Below are 16505 nucleotides of genomic sequence, written 5' to 3' on the forward strand. Positions count from 1 at the left end.
AACTGTCTTCATTTTAATTAGACCTTACTAACAACAAGAGGGCTTTGTGTCGGAGCCTATTTCTTCCTGTTTGTAGAAATAAGCGGTAGGCCTACCTGTTTGACAGAAGAAATCCGGCTATGGGCTGCTATATCCATAGATTTGATCGGTTAATTCCTCCACCTACCATGCACTCTTTAAATAGCCTACCTCAGTGTCAGTGAAGGGCTGTTAAGTTTAAACCAGGACTCGAATTGAGGGGGTATGCCACAGGCTTACCTTTAATTAAAGAAAATGGCAAAAAACCAGAGGCCTACACGTTGTTAGTTTAAGATTTTGAAGAAAATAAAAGCAGATCCGATTATGTAAAGTGATTTATAACAGCGCTTTGGTTCGAGATGCTTTATGCTAGAAACCAGCTGTGAAATACCTGGAAAGGACCGTGACTCAGATGCATTATGGGAAGAAGTTGAGTTTCCTTGGGAAGTAATCTAATTCTGTCACTATCATTTGATTAAGCAAATTCACTCTCTGTAATATTTTTTTTGATGTTTCAACTCAGACAGCTTTTAGGGAAACACGTGTGACCTGCTCTGGGTTAAACCACAGAAGAAGAGTAGCCAGCAGTTAAATCTTACATGTTTCCCTACTCTGTCTGGGATGGAAAGGTAGGCCCTACTCGGTCTAGGGTGAAAAGGTAGGCCTACTCTGTCTGGGATGGAAAGGTAGGCCCTACTCTGTCTAGGGTGAAAAGGTAGGCCTACACTGTCTAGGGTGAAAAGGTAGGCCTACTCTGTCTAGGGTGAAAAGGTAGGCCTACTCTGTCTGGGATGGAAAGGTAGGCCCTACTCTGTCTAGGGTGAAAAGGTAGGCCTACACTGTCTAGGGTGAAAAGGTAGGCCTACTCTGTCTGGGGTGGAAAGGTAGGTCCTACTCTGTTCTTGGTGAAAAGGTAGGTCCTACTCTGTCTGTAGTGGAAAGGTAGGCCCTACTCTGTCTGGGGTGGAAAGGTAGACCCTACTCTGTCTGGGGTGGAAAGGTAGGTCTACTCTGTCTGGGGTGGAAAGGTAGGCCCTACTCTGTTCTTGGTGAAAAGGTAGGTCCTACTCTGTCTGGGGTGGAAAGGTAGACCCTACTCTGTCTGGGGTGGAAAGGTAGGCCCTACTCTGTCTGGGGTGGGAAGGTAGGTCTACTCTGTCTGGGGTGGAAAGGTAGGCCCTACTCTGTTCTTGGTGAAAAGGTCCTAGGTCCTACTCTGTCTGGGGTGGAAAGGTAGACCCTACTCTGTCTGGGGTGGAAAGGTAGGCCCTACTCTGTCTGGGGTGGAAAGGTAGACCCTACTCTGTCTGGGGTGGAAAGGTAGGTCTACTCTGTCTGGGGTGGAAAGGTAGGCCCTACTCTGTCTGGGGTGGAAAGGTAGACCCTACTCTGTCTGGGGTGGAAAGGTAGGCCCTACTCTGTCTGGGGTGGAAAGGTAGGCCCTACTCTGTCTGGGGTGGAAAGGTAGACCCTACTCTGTCTGGGGTGGAAAGGTAGGTCCTACTCTGTCTGGGGTGGAAAGGTAGGCCTACTCTGGCTGGGGTGGAAAGGTAGGTGGGTGGAAAGGTAGACCTACTCTGTCTAGGGGTGAAAAGGTAGGTCCTACTCTGTTCTTGGTGAAAAGGTAGGCCCTACTCTGTCTAGGGTGAAAAGGTAGGCCCTACTCTATCTAGGGTGGAAAGGTAGACCTAATTTTTGAAGGTACCATGCTCACGTTCCTAATGACGTCTCAGATTTAATTATTTGTAAACCGGGACAGTTTCGCTGCAAACAAGACACACCGATTTGGCATTGGAGAAATATGATAAGATTAACTCATAGGCCTCCTATCTCTCTGTCCATTCTTAGCCTGTAATTTCATTAATTTGTGTGGAATAAAAACAATATTCCCGCTAAAATCCAGTAGAATTGCATGAAATTATAAAATACAATTTTTTTCTCGAACCTGCAAATACGATGATAGATTCATGCAATGTTTTTACTACAAAGTAGATATTTCCACCCCTACTTTTGTCCACGGTGGTCTGCGAATCCAGAACCTTCTGGCCCGCAGCCCTATGCGCTATAAAAAAATATAGCCATGCAATGAGTACGGGACGAACAACAGTTTCTAAAACGACATATCTAAGGCTCTGCTCTGTCCAAGAAGTGAGGGTAAACGGTAGACATGTTATCCTCTATACAGTTTGTTTTACTTTTTTTAGTTTGGGTATAGGAGGGGCTCACTGTTTGTTTTTAAGTGTTCAAGGAGAGTTTAGGTCACATGTATTTTGCTGAAGGTATGGCCATCCATTTCTTATTTCAGAGAGGTCTGATTTTCTCCATGTAACCCCCATTATAAATAGTGTTCCCTTGATGGAAAAAGGAAAAAGTTAACAGTGGTGCTTCATCTGGTGTGGGGGGGGGACAGAATAATCATGATCCTCTTCCTCTCCTATGGTGCCGACTAACCATGGTCTTCCATTCTTGTCCCGTAGGTCCAGAACATGTCCCAGTCCATTGAGGTACTGAACCTGCGGACTCAGAGAGACTTCCAGTACATCATGAGGATGGAGGGCCAGTTCAAAGGGCTAAGGTCAAAGTTCAGACAGGTAGAGGCCGAAGGGAAGACACAGGTCAACAGAAACTTCCAGGTGTGAAAAATACAGATTTGTTTCTGGTTGTTATGTGGTTCTGACCTCCCTTTAAGCAGAACATGACCTTATTATAACGTCTTTAACCAGAGCATTACGTTATAGGAATTTAGCAGACACTCTTATCCAGAACGACTTACACAAACAATTAGGCCTTGCTCGGGGACACATAGACAGATTTTTCACCTAGTCAGGTTTATCACATTTTAGGTGTGACCCAGATGCAGACAGTGTTGAAGAAACAAACGTTTATTCCTTAAACAGGGGCAGGCAAACGACAGGTCAGGGCAGGCAGGGGTCAATGATCCAGACAGGTGGGGTAAGGTACAGAATGGCAGGCAGTCTCAGGGTCAGGGTCAGGGTCAGGGCAGGCAGGGGTCAATGATCCAGACAGGGTGTAAGGGTCCAGAACGACAGGCAGTCTCAGGGTCAGGGTCAATCTCAGGGTCAGGGTCAGGGCAGGGGTCAATAATCCAGACAGGGTGTAAGGGTACAGAATGGCAGGCAGTCTCCTGGTCAGGGTCAGTCTCAGGGTCAGGGTCAGGGCAGGCAGGAGCAGGGAAACAAACGCTGGTAGGTTCTACGAACAAAATAAACTGGCAACATACAAACAGAGAACACAGGTGATAATGGGGAAGATGGGCGACACCTGGAGGGGGGTGGAGACAATCACAAAGACAGGTGAAACAGATCAGGGTGTGACACGGTTACTGTCCCAATGAGGCTACCTGACTCCAGGCTACCTGCCGCCAGGCTACCTTATTATAACATCTTTAGGAAGAACGTGACCTTATTATAACGACTTTTTAACAAACATGTCATTAAATCGAACCAAATCGAACTGAACTGAATCAAACTAAACCCTGTGTATCCTCCTCTCCTCCAGGAGTTGAAGGGTAAGATGGAGACCCTACAGCCTCTGATCCCGGTGTTGGAACAGTACAAGACAGATGCCCAGCTCATCGTCCAGTTTAAACAGGAGATCAGGAACCTGTCTATGGTGCTCACAGCCATCCAGGAGGAGATAGGAGCCTACGACTCTGAGGAACTACAACAGAGGGTCCTGAGTCTGGAGGGCAGGCTACGCAACTGCAGGAGCAGACTCAGTGAGTCACATACCGATGCATTTAGGCACACACACACACACACATCGAATCAAATGTTATTTGTCACATGCGCCAAATTACAACAGGTGTAGACAATACTTTACCGCTAAACGCTTACTGGGGAGCCATTTCCCAACGATGCTAAAAAGTAAGAAACATTTGCTCAATTTAAAAAAAGGAAATAATAACACAATAAAAAATGTAAAAAATAACGAGGCTGTATACAAGGCCAAGAACCCAAGTCAATGTCCATGGGGTTGTGGTAGTTGAGGTACTATGTACATACTGTATTGACACACAGGCAGGAACCGGAGAGGAGCAAACTCAGGGAATTACACACAGACATGCACCCTTGTACCCATAACCATATGAATATACAGTATTATAGAAACATACAGTATTATACAAATATACAGTACATATCATAGAAATATACAGTATTATACAAATATAATAATACATTTACATACCATATGAATATACAGTATTATACAAATATACAGTTACATACCATAGACATATACCAGTACATATCATAGACATACACAGGACTTATCATAGACATATACCATTACATATCATAGACATGCACAGGACTTATCATAGACATATACCATTACATACCATAGAAATATACAGGACTTATCATAGACATATACAGGACTTATCATAGACATATACCATTACATATCATAGACATACACAGGACTTATCATAGACATATACCAGTACATATCATAGACATACACAGGACTTATCATAGACATATACCATTACATATCATAGACATGCACAGGACTTATCATAGACATATACCATTACATATCATAGAAATATACAGGACTTATCATAGACACATACCAGTACATACCATAGAAATATACAGGACTGATCATAGACATATACCATTACATATCATAGACATGCACAGGACTTATCATAGACATACACAGGACTTATCATAGACATATACCATTACATATCATAGACATGCACAGGACTTATCATAGACATACACAGGACTTATCATAGACATATACCATTACATATCATAGACATGCACAGGACTTATCATAGACATATACCATTACATATCATAGACATGCACAGGACTTATCATAGACATATACCATTACATATCATAGACATACACAGGACTTATCATAGACATACACAGGACTTATCATAGACATACACAGGACTTATCATAGACATACACAGGACTTATCATAGACATACACAGGACTTATCATAGACATATACCATTACATACCATAGAAATACACAGGACTTATCATAGACATATACCATTACATACCATAGAAATATACAGGACTTATCATAGACATATACAGTATTATACAAATATACAGTACATACCATAGACATATACAGGACTTATCATAGACATACACAGGACTTATCATAGACATATACCAGTACATACCATAGAAATATACAGGACTTATCATAGACATATACCAGTACATACCATAGAGATATACAGGACTTATCATAGACATATACAGGACTTATCATAGACATATACCAGTACATACCATAGACATATACAGGACTTATCATAGACATATACAGGACTTATCATAGACATATACCAGTACATACCATAGAAATATACAGGACTTATCATAGACATATACAGGACTTATCATAGACATATACCATTACATACCATAGAAATATACAGGACTTATCATAGACATATACAGGACTTATCATAGACATATACCAGTACATACCATAGAAATATACAGGACTTATCATAGACATATACAGGACTTATCATAGACATATACCATTACATACCATAGAAATATACAGGTCTTATCATAGACATATACCAGTACATACCATAGAGATATACAGGTCTTATCATAGACATATACCAGTACATACCATAGACATATACAGGACTTATCATAGACATATACAGGACTTATCATAGACATATACCAGTACATACCATAGAAATATACAGGACTTATCATAGACACATACCAGTACATACCATAGAAATATACAGGACTTATCATAGACATATACCAGTACATACCATAGAAATATACAGGACTGATCATAGACATATACCATTACATACCATAGAAATATACAGGACTTATCATAGACATATACCATTACATACCATAGAAATATACAGGTCTTATCATAGACATATACCATTACATACCATAGAAATATACAGGTCTTATCATAGACATATACCATTACATACCATAGAAATATACAGGTCTTATCATAGACATATACCATTACATACCATAGAAATATACAGGTCTTATCATAGACATATACCATTACATACCATAGAAATATACAGGTCTTATCATAGACATATACCATTACATACCATAGAAATATACAGGTCTTATCATAGACATATACCATTACATACCATAGAAATATACAGGTCTTATCATAGACATATACCATTACATACCATAGAAATATACAGGTCTTATCATAGACATATACCATTACATACCATAGAAATATACAGGACATACCATAGAAATATACAGGACTTATCACCCATTACATACCATAGAAATATACAGGTCTTATCATAGACATATACCATTACATACCATAGAAATATACAGGTCTTATCATAGAAATATACAGGACTTATATAGAAATATACATTACATACCATAGAAATATACAGGTCTTATCATAGACATATACCATTACATACCATAGAAATATACAGGTCTTATCATAGACATATACCAGGTCTTAGAAATATACAGGTCTTATCATAGACATATACCATTACATACCATAGAAATATACAGGTCTTATCATAGACATATACCATTACATACCATAGAAATATACAGGTCTTATCATAGACATATACCATTACATACCATAGAAATATACAGGTCTTATCATAGACATATACCATTACATACCATAGAAATATACAGGACTTATCATAGACATATACCATTACATACCATAGAAATATACAGGTCTTATCATAGACATATACCATTACATACCATAGAAATATACAGGTCTTATCATAGACATATACTTATACATAGAAATATACAGGTCTTATTACATATACCATACAAATAGAAATATACAGGTCTTATCATAGACATATACCTTATCATACATACCATAGAAATATACAGGTCTTATCATAGACATATACCATTACATACCATAGAAATATACAGGTCTTATCATAGACATATACATACATACCATAGAAATATACAGGTCTTATCATAGACATATACCATTACATACCATAGAAATATACAGGTCTTATCATAGACATATACCATTACATACCATAGAAATATACAGGTCTTATCATAGACACATACCATTACATACCATAGAAATATACAGGTCTTATCATAGACATATACCATTACATACCATAGAAATATACAGGTCTTATCATAGACATATACCATTACATACCATAGAAATATACAGGTCTTATCATAGACATATACCAGTACATACCATAGAAATATACAGGTCTTATCATAGACATATACCAGTACATACCATAGAAATATACAGGTCTTATCATAGACATATACCAGTACATACCATAGAAATATACAGGACTTATCATAGAAATATACCAGTACATACCATAGAAATACACAGGACTTATCATAGACATATACCAGTACATACCATAGAAATATACAGGACTTATCATAGACATATACAGGACTTATCATAGACATATACCAGTACATACCATAGAAATATACAGGACTTATCATAGACATATACCAGTACATACCATAGAGATATACAGTACATACAGTGGCATTCAGAACATGTTCACACCCTTTGACTTTTCCCACATTTTGTTGTTACAGCCTGATTTTTAACCATGATTTAAACATATATACAGTATATACATATATTTGTTACTGACCTACACACAATACTCCATAATGTCAAAGTGAAATTGTGTTTTTTGAAATGTTTACTAAGTATTCAACCCCTTTGCTTTGGCAAGTCTAAATAAGTTCAGGAGTAAACATTTGCTTAACAAGTCACATACGTTTCTTGGACTCATTCTGTGTGCAATAATAGTGTTTAAACATGATTTTTGATATCTGTACCCCCACACATACAATTATCTGTAAGGTCCCCCATCTATTTTGTGAAGTGCACAAGACCCTCCTGCAGCAAAGCACCCCCACAACATGATGCTGCCACCCCCGTGCTTCACGGTTGGGATGGTGTTCTTGGGCTTGCAAGCCTCCCCCATTTTCCTCCAAACATAACGATGGTCATTATGGCCAAACAGTTCTATTTTTGTTTCATCAGAGCAGAGGACATTTCTCTAAAAAGTACGATCTTTGTCCCCATGTGCAGTTGCAAACCATAGTCTGGCTTTTTATGGCGGTTTTGGAGCAGTGGCTCTACAAAGTAGATGTCCTAACCGACTTGCCAAAACTATAGTTTGTTAACAATACATTTGTGGAGTGGTTGAAAAAAATAGTTTTAATGACTTCAACCTAAGTGTATGTGAACTTCCGACTTCAACTGTACATTTGGAGGTCTGTGGGGCCAGTGGGGACTGTGACTGTCCCTTTAATTTAAAGTTTTCTAGTTTTATAATCCTAAACTAAGCAGAGTCTTACCTGTTACTGGAAATGTAGCAAGGAAACTATCGTTGATAAGTTTGTGACCTATTCTAGTGTATCGTATAGTGTATCGTATAAACTCATCAGTGAGATGGAACTGTGTGTCCTAGAATGCATCGCAAATGACACCCTAGTCCCCTATACAGAGCAACGTGGGCCCATAAGGCCCTGGTCTAATGTAGTGTCACAATAAAATACCACTTCCAAAGAACCCCCAGGAACACAACGTCGGATCTAACCTGCCTAGCAACAGTCGGTTGTCCCTCGCTCCTAGTTCTCTGGGCCTGCCCGGCAACAGTCAGTTGTTCGTTGCTCCTAGTTCTCTGGGCCTGATAGATACCGCACAACCACACCACCGAGTTAGTTTACAGCTAGGGACTGCATCAGTTAGGGACTACGTCAGCTAGGGACTGCATCAGTTAGGGACTGTATAAGTTAGGGACTGTATCAGCTAGGGACTGCATCAGCTAGGGACTGCATCAGCTAGGGACTGCATCCACTAGGGACTGCATCAGCTAGGGACTGCATCCGCTAGGGACTGTATCAGCTAGGGACTGCATCCGCTAGGGACTGCATCCGCTAGGGACTGTATCAGCTAGGGACTGTATCAGCTTATAGGGACTGCATCCGCTAGGGACTGTATCAGCTAGGGACTGCATCAGCTAGGGACTGCATCAGCTAGGGACTGCATCCGCTAGGGACTGTATCAGCTAGGGACTGCATCAGCTAGGGACTGCATCTGCTAGGAACTGCATCAGCTAGGGACTGCATCTGCTAGGAACTGCATCAGCTAGGGACTGCATCAGCTAGGGACTGCATCAGCTAGGGACTGCATCCGCTAGGGACTGTATCAGCTAGGGACTGCATCAGCTAGGGACTGTATCAGCTAGGGACTGCATCAGCTAGGGACTGCATCAGCTAGGGACTGTATCAGCTAGGGACTGCATCAGCTAGGGACTGTATCAGCTAGGGTCTGCATCAGCTAGGGACTGCATCAGCTAGGGACTGCATCCGCTAGGGACTGCATCAGCTAGGGACTGCATCAGCTAGGGACTGCATCAGCTAGGGACTGTGTCAGCTAGGGACTGCATCAGCTAGGGACTGCATCAGCTAGGGACTGCATCCGCTAGGGACTGCGTCAGCTAGGGACTGCATCAGCTAGGGACTGTATCAGCTAGGTCTGCATCAGCTAGGGACTGCATCAGCTAGGGACTGCATCCGCTAGGGACTGCATCAGCTAGGGACTGCATCAGCTAGGGACTGCATTAGCTAGGGACTGCATCAGCTAGGGACTGCATCTGCTAGGGACTGCATTAGCTAGGGACTGTATCAGCTAGGGACTGCATCAGCTAGGGACTGCATCAGCTAGGGACTGCATCAGCTAGGGACTGCATCCGCTAGGGACTGCATCAGCTAGGGACTGCATCTGCTAGGGACTGCATCTGCTAGGGACTGTGTCAGCTAGGGACTGCATCAGCTAGGGACTGTGTCAGCTAGGGACTGCATCCGCTAGGGACTGCATCCGCTAGGGACTGCATCCGCTAGGGACTGCATCCGCTAGGGACTGCATCAGCTAGGGACTGCGTCTGCTAGGGACTGCGTCAGCTAGGGACTGCATCGGCTAGGGACTGTATCAGCTCGGGACTGCATCAGCTATGGACTGCATCCGCTAGGGACTGCATCAGCTAGGGACTGCATCAGCTAGGGACTGCATCAGTTAGGGACTGTGTCAGCTAGGGACTGCATCTGCTAGGGACTGCATCAGCTAGGGACTGCGTCAGCTAGGGACTGCATCAGCCAGGGACTGCATCAGCTAAGGACTGTAATCAGCTAGAGACTGCATCCGCTAGGGACTGTAATCAACTAGGGACTGAATCCGCTAGGGACTGCATCAGCTAGGGACTGCATCCACTAGGGACTGCATCAGCTAGGGACTGCATCCGCTAGGGACTGTATCAGCTAGGGACTGCATCAGCTAGGGACTGCATCAGCTAGGGACTGCATCAGCTAGGGACTGTGTCAGCTAGGGACTGCATCAGCTAGGGACTGCATCAGCTAGGGACTGCATCTGCTAGGGACTGCATCCGCTAAGGACTGCATCAGCTAGGGACTGCATCAGCTAGGGACTGCATTAGCTAGGGACTGCATCAGCTAGGGACTGCATCCGCTAGGGACTGCATCAGCTAGGGACTGCATCAGCTAGGGACTGCATCAGCTAGGGACTGCATCCGCTAGGGACTGCATCCGCTATGGACTGCATCTGCTAGGGTCTGCATCTGCTAGGGACTGCGTCAGCTAGGGACTGCGTCAGCTAGGGACTGCATCAGCTAGGGACTGCATCCGTTAGGGACTGCATCCGCTAGGGACTGCATCCGCTAGGGCCTGCATCAGCTAGGGACTGCGTCAGCTAGGGACTGCATCAGCTAGGGACTGTATCAGCTCGGGACTGCATCAGCTAGGGACTGCATCAGCTAGGGACTGCATCAGCTAGGGACTGTATCAGCTAGGGACTGCATCAGCTAGGGACTGTATCAGCTAGGGTCTGCATCAGCTAGGGACTGCATCAGCTAGGGACTGCATCCGCTAGGGACTGCATCAGCTAGGGACTGCATCAGCTAGGGACTGCATTAGCTAGGGACTGCATCAGCTAGGGACTGCATCTGCTAGGGACTGCATTAGCTAGGGACTGTATCAGCTAGGGACTGCATCAGCTAGGGACTGCATCAGCTAGGGACTGCATCAGCTAGGGACTGCATCCGCTAGGGACTGCATCAGCTAGGGACTGCATCTGCTAGGGACTGCATCTGCTAGGGACTGTGTCAGCTAGGGACTGCATCAGCTAGGGACTGTGTCAGCTAGGGACTGCATCCGCTAGGGACTGCATCCGCTAGGGACTGCATCCGCTAGGGACTGCATCCGCTAGGGACTGCATCAGCTAGGGACTGCGTCTGCTAGGGACTGCGTCAGCTAGGGACTGCATCGGCTAGGGACTGTATCAGCTTGGGACTGCATCAGCTATGGACTGCATCCGCTAGGGACTGCATCAGCTAGGGACTGCATCAGCTAGGGACTGCATCAGTTAGGGACTGTGTCAGCTAGGGACTGCATCTGCTAGGGACTGCATCAGCTAGGGACTGCGTCAGCTAGGGACTGCATCAGCCAGGGACTGCATCAGCTAAGGACTGTAATCAGCTAGAGACTGCATCCGCTAGGGACTGTAATCAACTAGGGACTGAATCCGCTAGGGACTGCATTAGCTAGGGACTGCATCAGCTAGGGACTGCGTCAGTTAGGGACTACGTCAGCTAGGGACTGCATCAGTTAGGGACTGTATCAGTTAGGGACTGCATCAGCTAGGGTCTGCATCCGCTAGGGACTGCATCAGTTAGGGACTGCATCAGCTAGGGACTGCGTCAGTTAGGGACTGCGTCAGCTAGGGACTGCATCAGTTAGGGACTGCATCAGTTAGGGACTGCGTCAGCTAGGGACTGCATCAGTTAGGGACTGCGTCAGCTAGGGACTACATCAGTTAGGGACTGCGTCAGCTAGGGACTGCATCTCAACCTCCGCGATGAGGGCATTTTTCAGAAGTGGGTTATCCTCATAGCCTAGTGTCTATGCTCCCCCACTCTAGTTCCATACGGCACTGTCCCAGTTGTCTAGTCCAGAGCCATAGACACTATAAGGGTACATTTTTTCCTGTTTGGCTCTACCCAGAATCACCCCTCCTCGTGATCGATACACTTAGTAACTATAATCTAGTCTCAGGTTTCATTACTCCTGATCCCAATCGATATATTAACCAGATGGTTTAAATCCTCAATCAATCAAATCAATTTAGGAACCTAGGGTAAAATGGCACGAACATGTATGTCTCTTTGATGACACGGGGTTTCAGAACAATAAATCAGGTTTATTCCAAATCCCAGAAACGGGCAAAAAAAAGGTTTTTAAAGCAATTATGAACATCTTTTAACCAATCAGCATTCAGAGTTAGACCCACCGGTTGTATGACAAGCCAATAAATCACCAATAAGATACCTCCAGCATCCTTTTCTAACTCCCCATTAGACTACCAATGCAATTTTTTATCTATGACAATAGATAAGAGAAGTACCGCATTTACGAGAAGATACGGTCTCGTAACTCTACAACTATTAAGCGTTTTTTTTATCTCCCCCTTCAGGATGATCAGTCCTTCAGTTGTTGATGAAACTCTAACGTCTACTTAAAGACTCTAATCAATAAGGTAGCCTTGAGGATTCCTTCTAGAACTTTACTTTAACACTTGATAATAACAATATAAATGTAATTACTATCAACGTGTGTGTGTGTGTGTGTGTGTGTGTGTATATATATAAGCTAAACATCTACAGCTATCTTCTTCTTCAGGTAAGAGGTTCTTCTAGCGAGCCAAAGGATGTCAACAAAAAAGATTCCAGCATTTATACCCTAATCCTTAAGCCCAGTGAGGAATGTGTGGTTATCACTTACGCCCCTTGCGTTTATGACTCCTCCCCTTACCCTATGTTTTTCTAAACCAAACCTTCCTCCTGCCCCAGGCTTAGGCGAGTCGGGACGCAACTGGCCTCCGACCTTTTCTGCAAAAAAATATCACAGAACTAAGCCTACTATTCTGACAATATGGAAGAAAAAAAAACAGGGTGCCAAACTATTAAGAGCAAACACAGTCAGGGGTGGATATATCTATCTGAGTACTGTGGGGTGTGTGTTGTGTTGTGTGTGTGTATTGTGTTGTGTGCGTAAACAGCCTGTGGTAAACTGATGAAGATCGCTGGACCGGAGACGGTGAAGACCTCTGGGACACGGTTTGGAGCCTGGATGACAGATCCACAGGCCTCCCCTACAAACAATAGGGTGAGGAGAGGGAGGGAGGAGTGAGGGATGAGGGGAGGGAGGGGTTGGGGGGGTGAGGGATGAGGGGAGGGAGGGGTGGAGGGAGGGTTGAGGGGGTTGAGGAGAGGGAGGGGGAGTGAGGGATGAGGGGAGGGAGAGAGGGATGAGGGGAGGGGAGGGAGGGATGAAGGGAGGGATGAGGGATGGATGGATGAGGAGGGGAGGAAGGGTTAGATGAGGGTACATGTGTATTTGACGACAGCAAATGTGAACAATCTTCCTCCAGCAGAACTACTGATAGACATGACATTCTATTAGTCAGTTGCTCATCAGAACCTAGAACCGCGTGTGCTAGAGCAGGGCTGGAGCGAAAGCGTCTACAACCCAGTGACTCTCCAAGAGGAGGGGAGGCCACCAGTGGGATAACTACATCATACTGTACTGCTGTGTCCAGTGATGGAAAGGCATTTCAGACAGACAAAAAAGCATTTCAGACAGACAAAAAAGCATTTCAGACAGACAAAAAAGCATTTCAGACAGCCAAAAAAGCATTTCAGACAGCCAAAAAAGCATTTCAGACAGCCAAAAAAGCATTTCAGACAGCCAAAAAAGCATTTCAGACAGACAAAAAGACAGACAAAAAGCATTTCAGACAGCCAAAAAGCATTTCAGACAAAAAAAAAGCATTTCAGACAGACAAAAAAGCATTTCAGACAGCCAAAAAAAAAGCATTTCAGACAGCCAAAAAAGCATTTCAGACAGACAAAAAAGCATTTCAGACAGACAAAAAAGCATTTCAGACCGACAAAAAAGCATTTCAGACTGACAAAAAAGCATTTCAGACAGACAAAAAAGCATTTCAGACAGACAAAAAAGCATTTCAGACAGACAAAAAAGCATTTTACACCAAAGAGTTTGTTGCAACGTTCTACCTCTTCTACTATGTTTTTCTACCTGTAGATAAAAGGTTTTAAATTAAACCTTTAAATTGTTAATGATGGTATTGTGTTCCAACCCAGGTCTGGTACATGGATAGCTACACCAACAACAAGATCGTCAAAGAGTACAAGTCCATAGCAGACTTTGTTTCCGGGGTCGAGTCTCGAACCTACAACCTGCCGTTCAAGTGGGCCGGGACCAACCACGTGGTGCACAACGGCTCTCTGTACTACAACAAGGTCCAGAGTAACATCGTGGTGTGTTACTGTTTCGAGACGGGGCGCGTTGTGACCCAGAGAGCCCTGGAGAACGCCGGCTTCCACAACGTCTACCCTTACACCTGGGGAGGCTTCTCCGACATAGACCTCATGGCCGACGAGCTGGGTCTGTGGGCCGTCTACGCCACCAATCAGAACGCCGGAAACATCGTCATCAGCCAGCTCAACCCGGAGACACTACAAATCCTCGGAACATGGAACACGGAATATTCCAAACGGAACGCGGGGGAGTCCTTTATGATCTGCGGAACACTCTACATCACTAACTCTCACCTGACTGGTGCTAAGGTGTACTACTCATACTCCACCAAGACATCCAGCTATGAGTACACAGACATCCCCTTCCATAACCAGTACTTCCACATGTCCATGTTGGGCTACAACGCCAGGGACCGGGCTCTGTACGGCTGGAACAACGGACACCAGGTTCTGTTCAACATCACTTTGTTCCACATCATCAAGACAGAGGACGATTCCTGAGGAGGAAGAACTGATAGGATCTCAGAGGAACCCACTGGAACACTGACTAACATTCCTGGTGTTCCGGTGTTCTGCCAGTCATTGTTGGAGTTCTATTGTTGTGTCTCTCCATTTTATTTTTTGCTCTCTTCTTTTAACAATCCATCTTTGGCCCTCTTGTTTTCTTTTCAAATTCCTAATGCAAGGCTTAACATTGATAGTTGCCTGGATGGCCAGGTTATCGAAGACTTTGGCCTGCAAACTCTGGAAAAACTGCATAAAGTCTCAGCACAATTCCTGTCGAATGCAAATGTATTGTAATAGTAGTTTGGCCTCCAAAAAGCATGACAAACTCTCAGCTCCTCTACACTGGACCCTGTAAGTCTGAGACCATGAGAGATTTGGTGTAGGGTTAGTCCATTTTAATTCAAGCCAGTCAATTCAGGAAGTAAACTGAAATTCCTATTGAATAATTGAAAAAAAAGGCATCTACTTTTGATAATATCTCAAACTGAAAAGGTGTAAAAGTTTTGGAATTGTACATTTAAAACACTTCCTGAATTGACTGACTTCAATTCCAATTGAACCCAACCCTGATTGGGTGGTTTTGGGTAACATGCCTCTGATTGGGTGGGCTTGGGTATCATGCATCTGTAGCTTTTGTATCCGTAGCAACAGTATCAATAGGAGTATGCTTTTATTCAGTCTGTTCTGTGAGCCCATAACAGGTGTCCTGAATGTCCTCATAGCATCTAGAACTCTCTATGGCTTTCATCCCAAATGTCACACTAGAACTCAAAAGTAGTGCACTATATAGTGCTCTCTCAGATGGCACCCTATTGCCTATATAGTGCTGTCTCAGATGGCACCCTATTCCCTATATAGTGCTCTCTCAGATGGCACCCTATTCCCTATATAGTGCTCTCTCAGATGGCACCCTATTCCCTATATAGTGCTCTCTCAGATGGCACCCTATTCCCTATATAGGGAATAGAGTGCGATGGTTATCCTGATAGCATCTATAACTCTGTCTGTGGACTCTCTGTCAGCAACCATCTCACTCTCTCCCATTGTGACGCGCATCATTATTACTGTTGTGAAATACTGTACAGCAGGGTGTCAAACTCATTCCACGGAGGGCCTAGTGTCTGTGTCCTTTCAATTAAGACCTGGACAACCAGGTGACGTAAGAACCGACGCTGGAGATGAGAAGCAGGTAGTTGAACATTTTAATGAACGGACAAGTGACTGAACAGGGACAGCGTCAGAACAGGAGGAACAAAACGACATGACGACAATAATGCTGAAGCAGGGACCAACCTCGGGAACAGACAGATATAGGGAAGGTAATGAAAGCAGGTGATTGAGTCCAGGTGAGTCCAATGAAGCGCTGATGCGCGTGACGAGGGAAACAGGTGTGCGTAATGATGGTGGCAGGAGTGCGTAGTGCTGGGCAGCCTGGCGCCCTTGAGCGTCAGGGGGGAGAGGGGGCGCAGACGTGACAGTACCCCCCCCCAGAGGCACCAGCGTCCCACC

General features: G+C 44.1%; 1 protein-coding gene across 1 annotated transcript in view; it reads left to right on the forward strand.

The window, feature by feature from the left end:
• LOC112260941 (noelin-3-like) overlaps positions 1–15804 on the forward strand; it is an 18452-nt gene extending 2648 nt beyond the window's left edge. Inside the window, exons 2-5 of the mRNA XM_042329162.1 lie at positions 2496–2651; positions 3538–3757; positions 13208–13314; positions 14313–15804. Coding sequence (XP_042185096.1) covers positions 2505–2651; positions 3538–3757; positions 13208–13314; positions 14313–14990 — 1152 coding nt within the window. The 5' untranslated portion in view covers positions 2496–2504 and the 3' untranslated portion in view covers positions 14991–15804. The remainder of the gene's footprint in view (positions 1–2495; positions 2652–3537; positions 3758–13207; positions 13315–14312) is intronic.
• The last annotated feature ends 701 nt before the right edge of the window (positions 15805–16505 follow it).

Source organism: Oncorhynchus tshawytscha, linkage group LG10 (assembly GCF_018296145.1).
Source record: "Oncorhynchus tshawytscha isolate Ot180627B linkage group LG10, Otsh_v2.0, whole genome shotgun sequence".
Taxonomy (NCBI): Eukaryota; Metazoa; Chordata; class Actinopteri; order Salmoniformes; family Salmonidae; genus Oncorhynchus; species Oncorhynchus tshawytscha.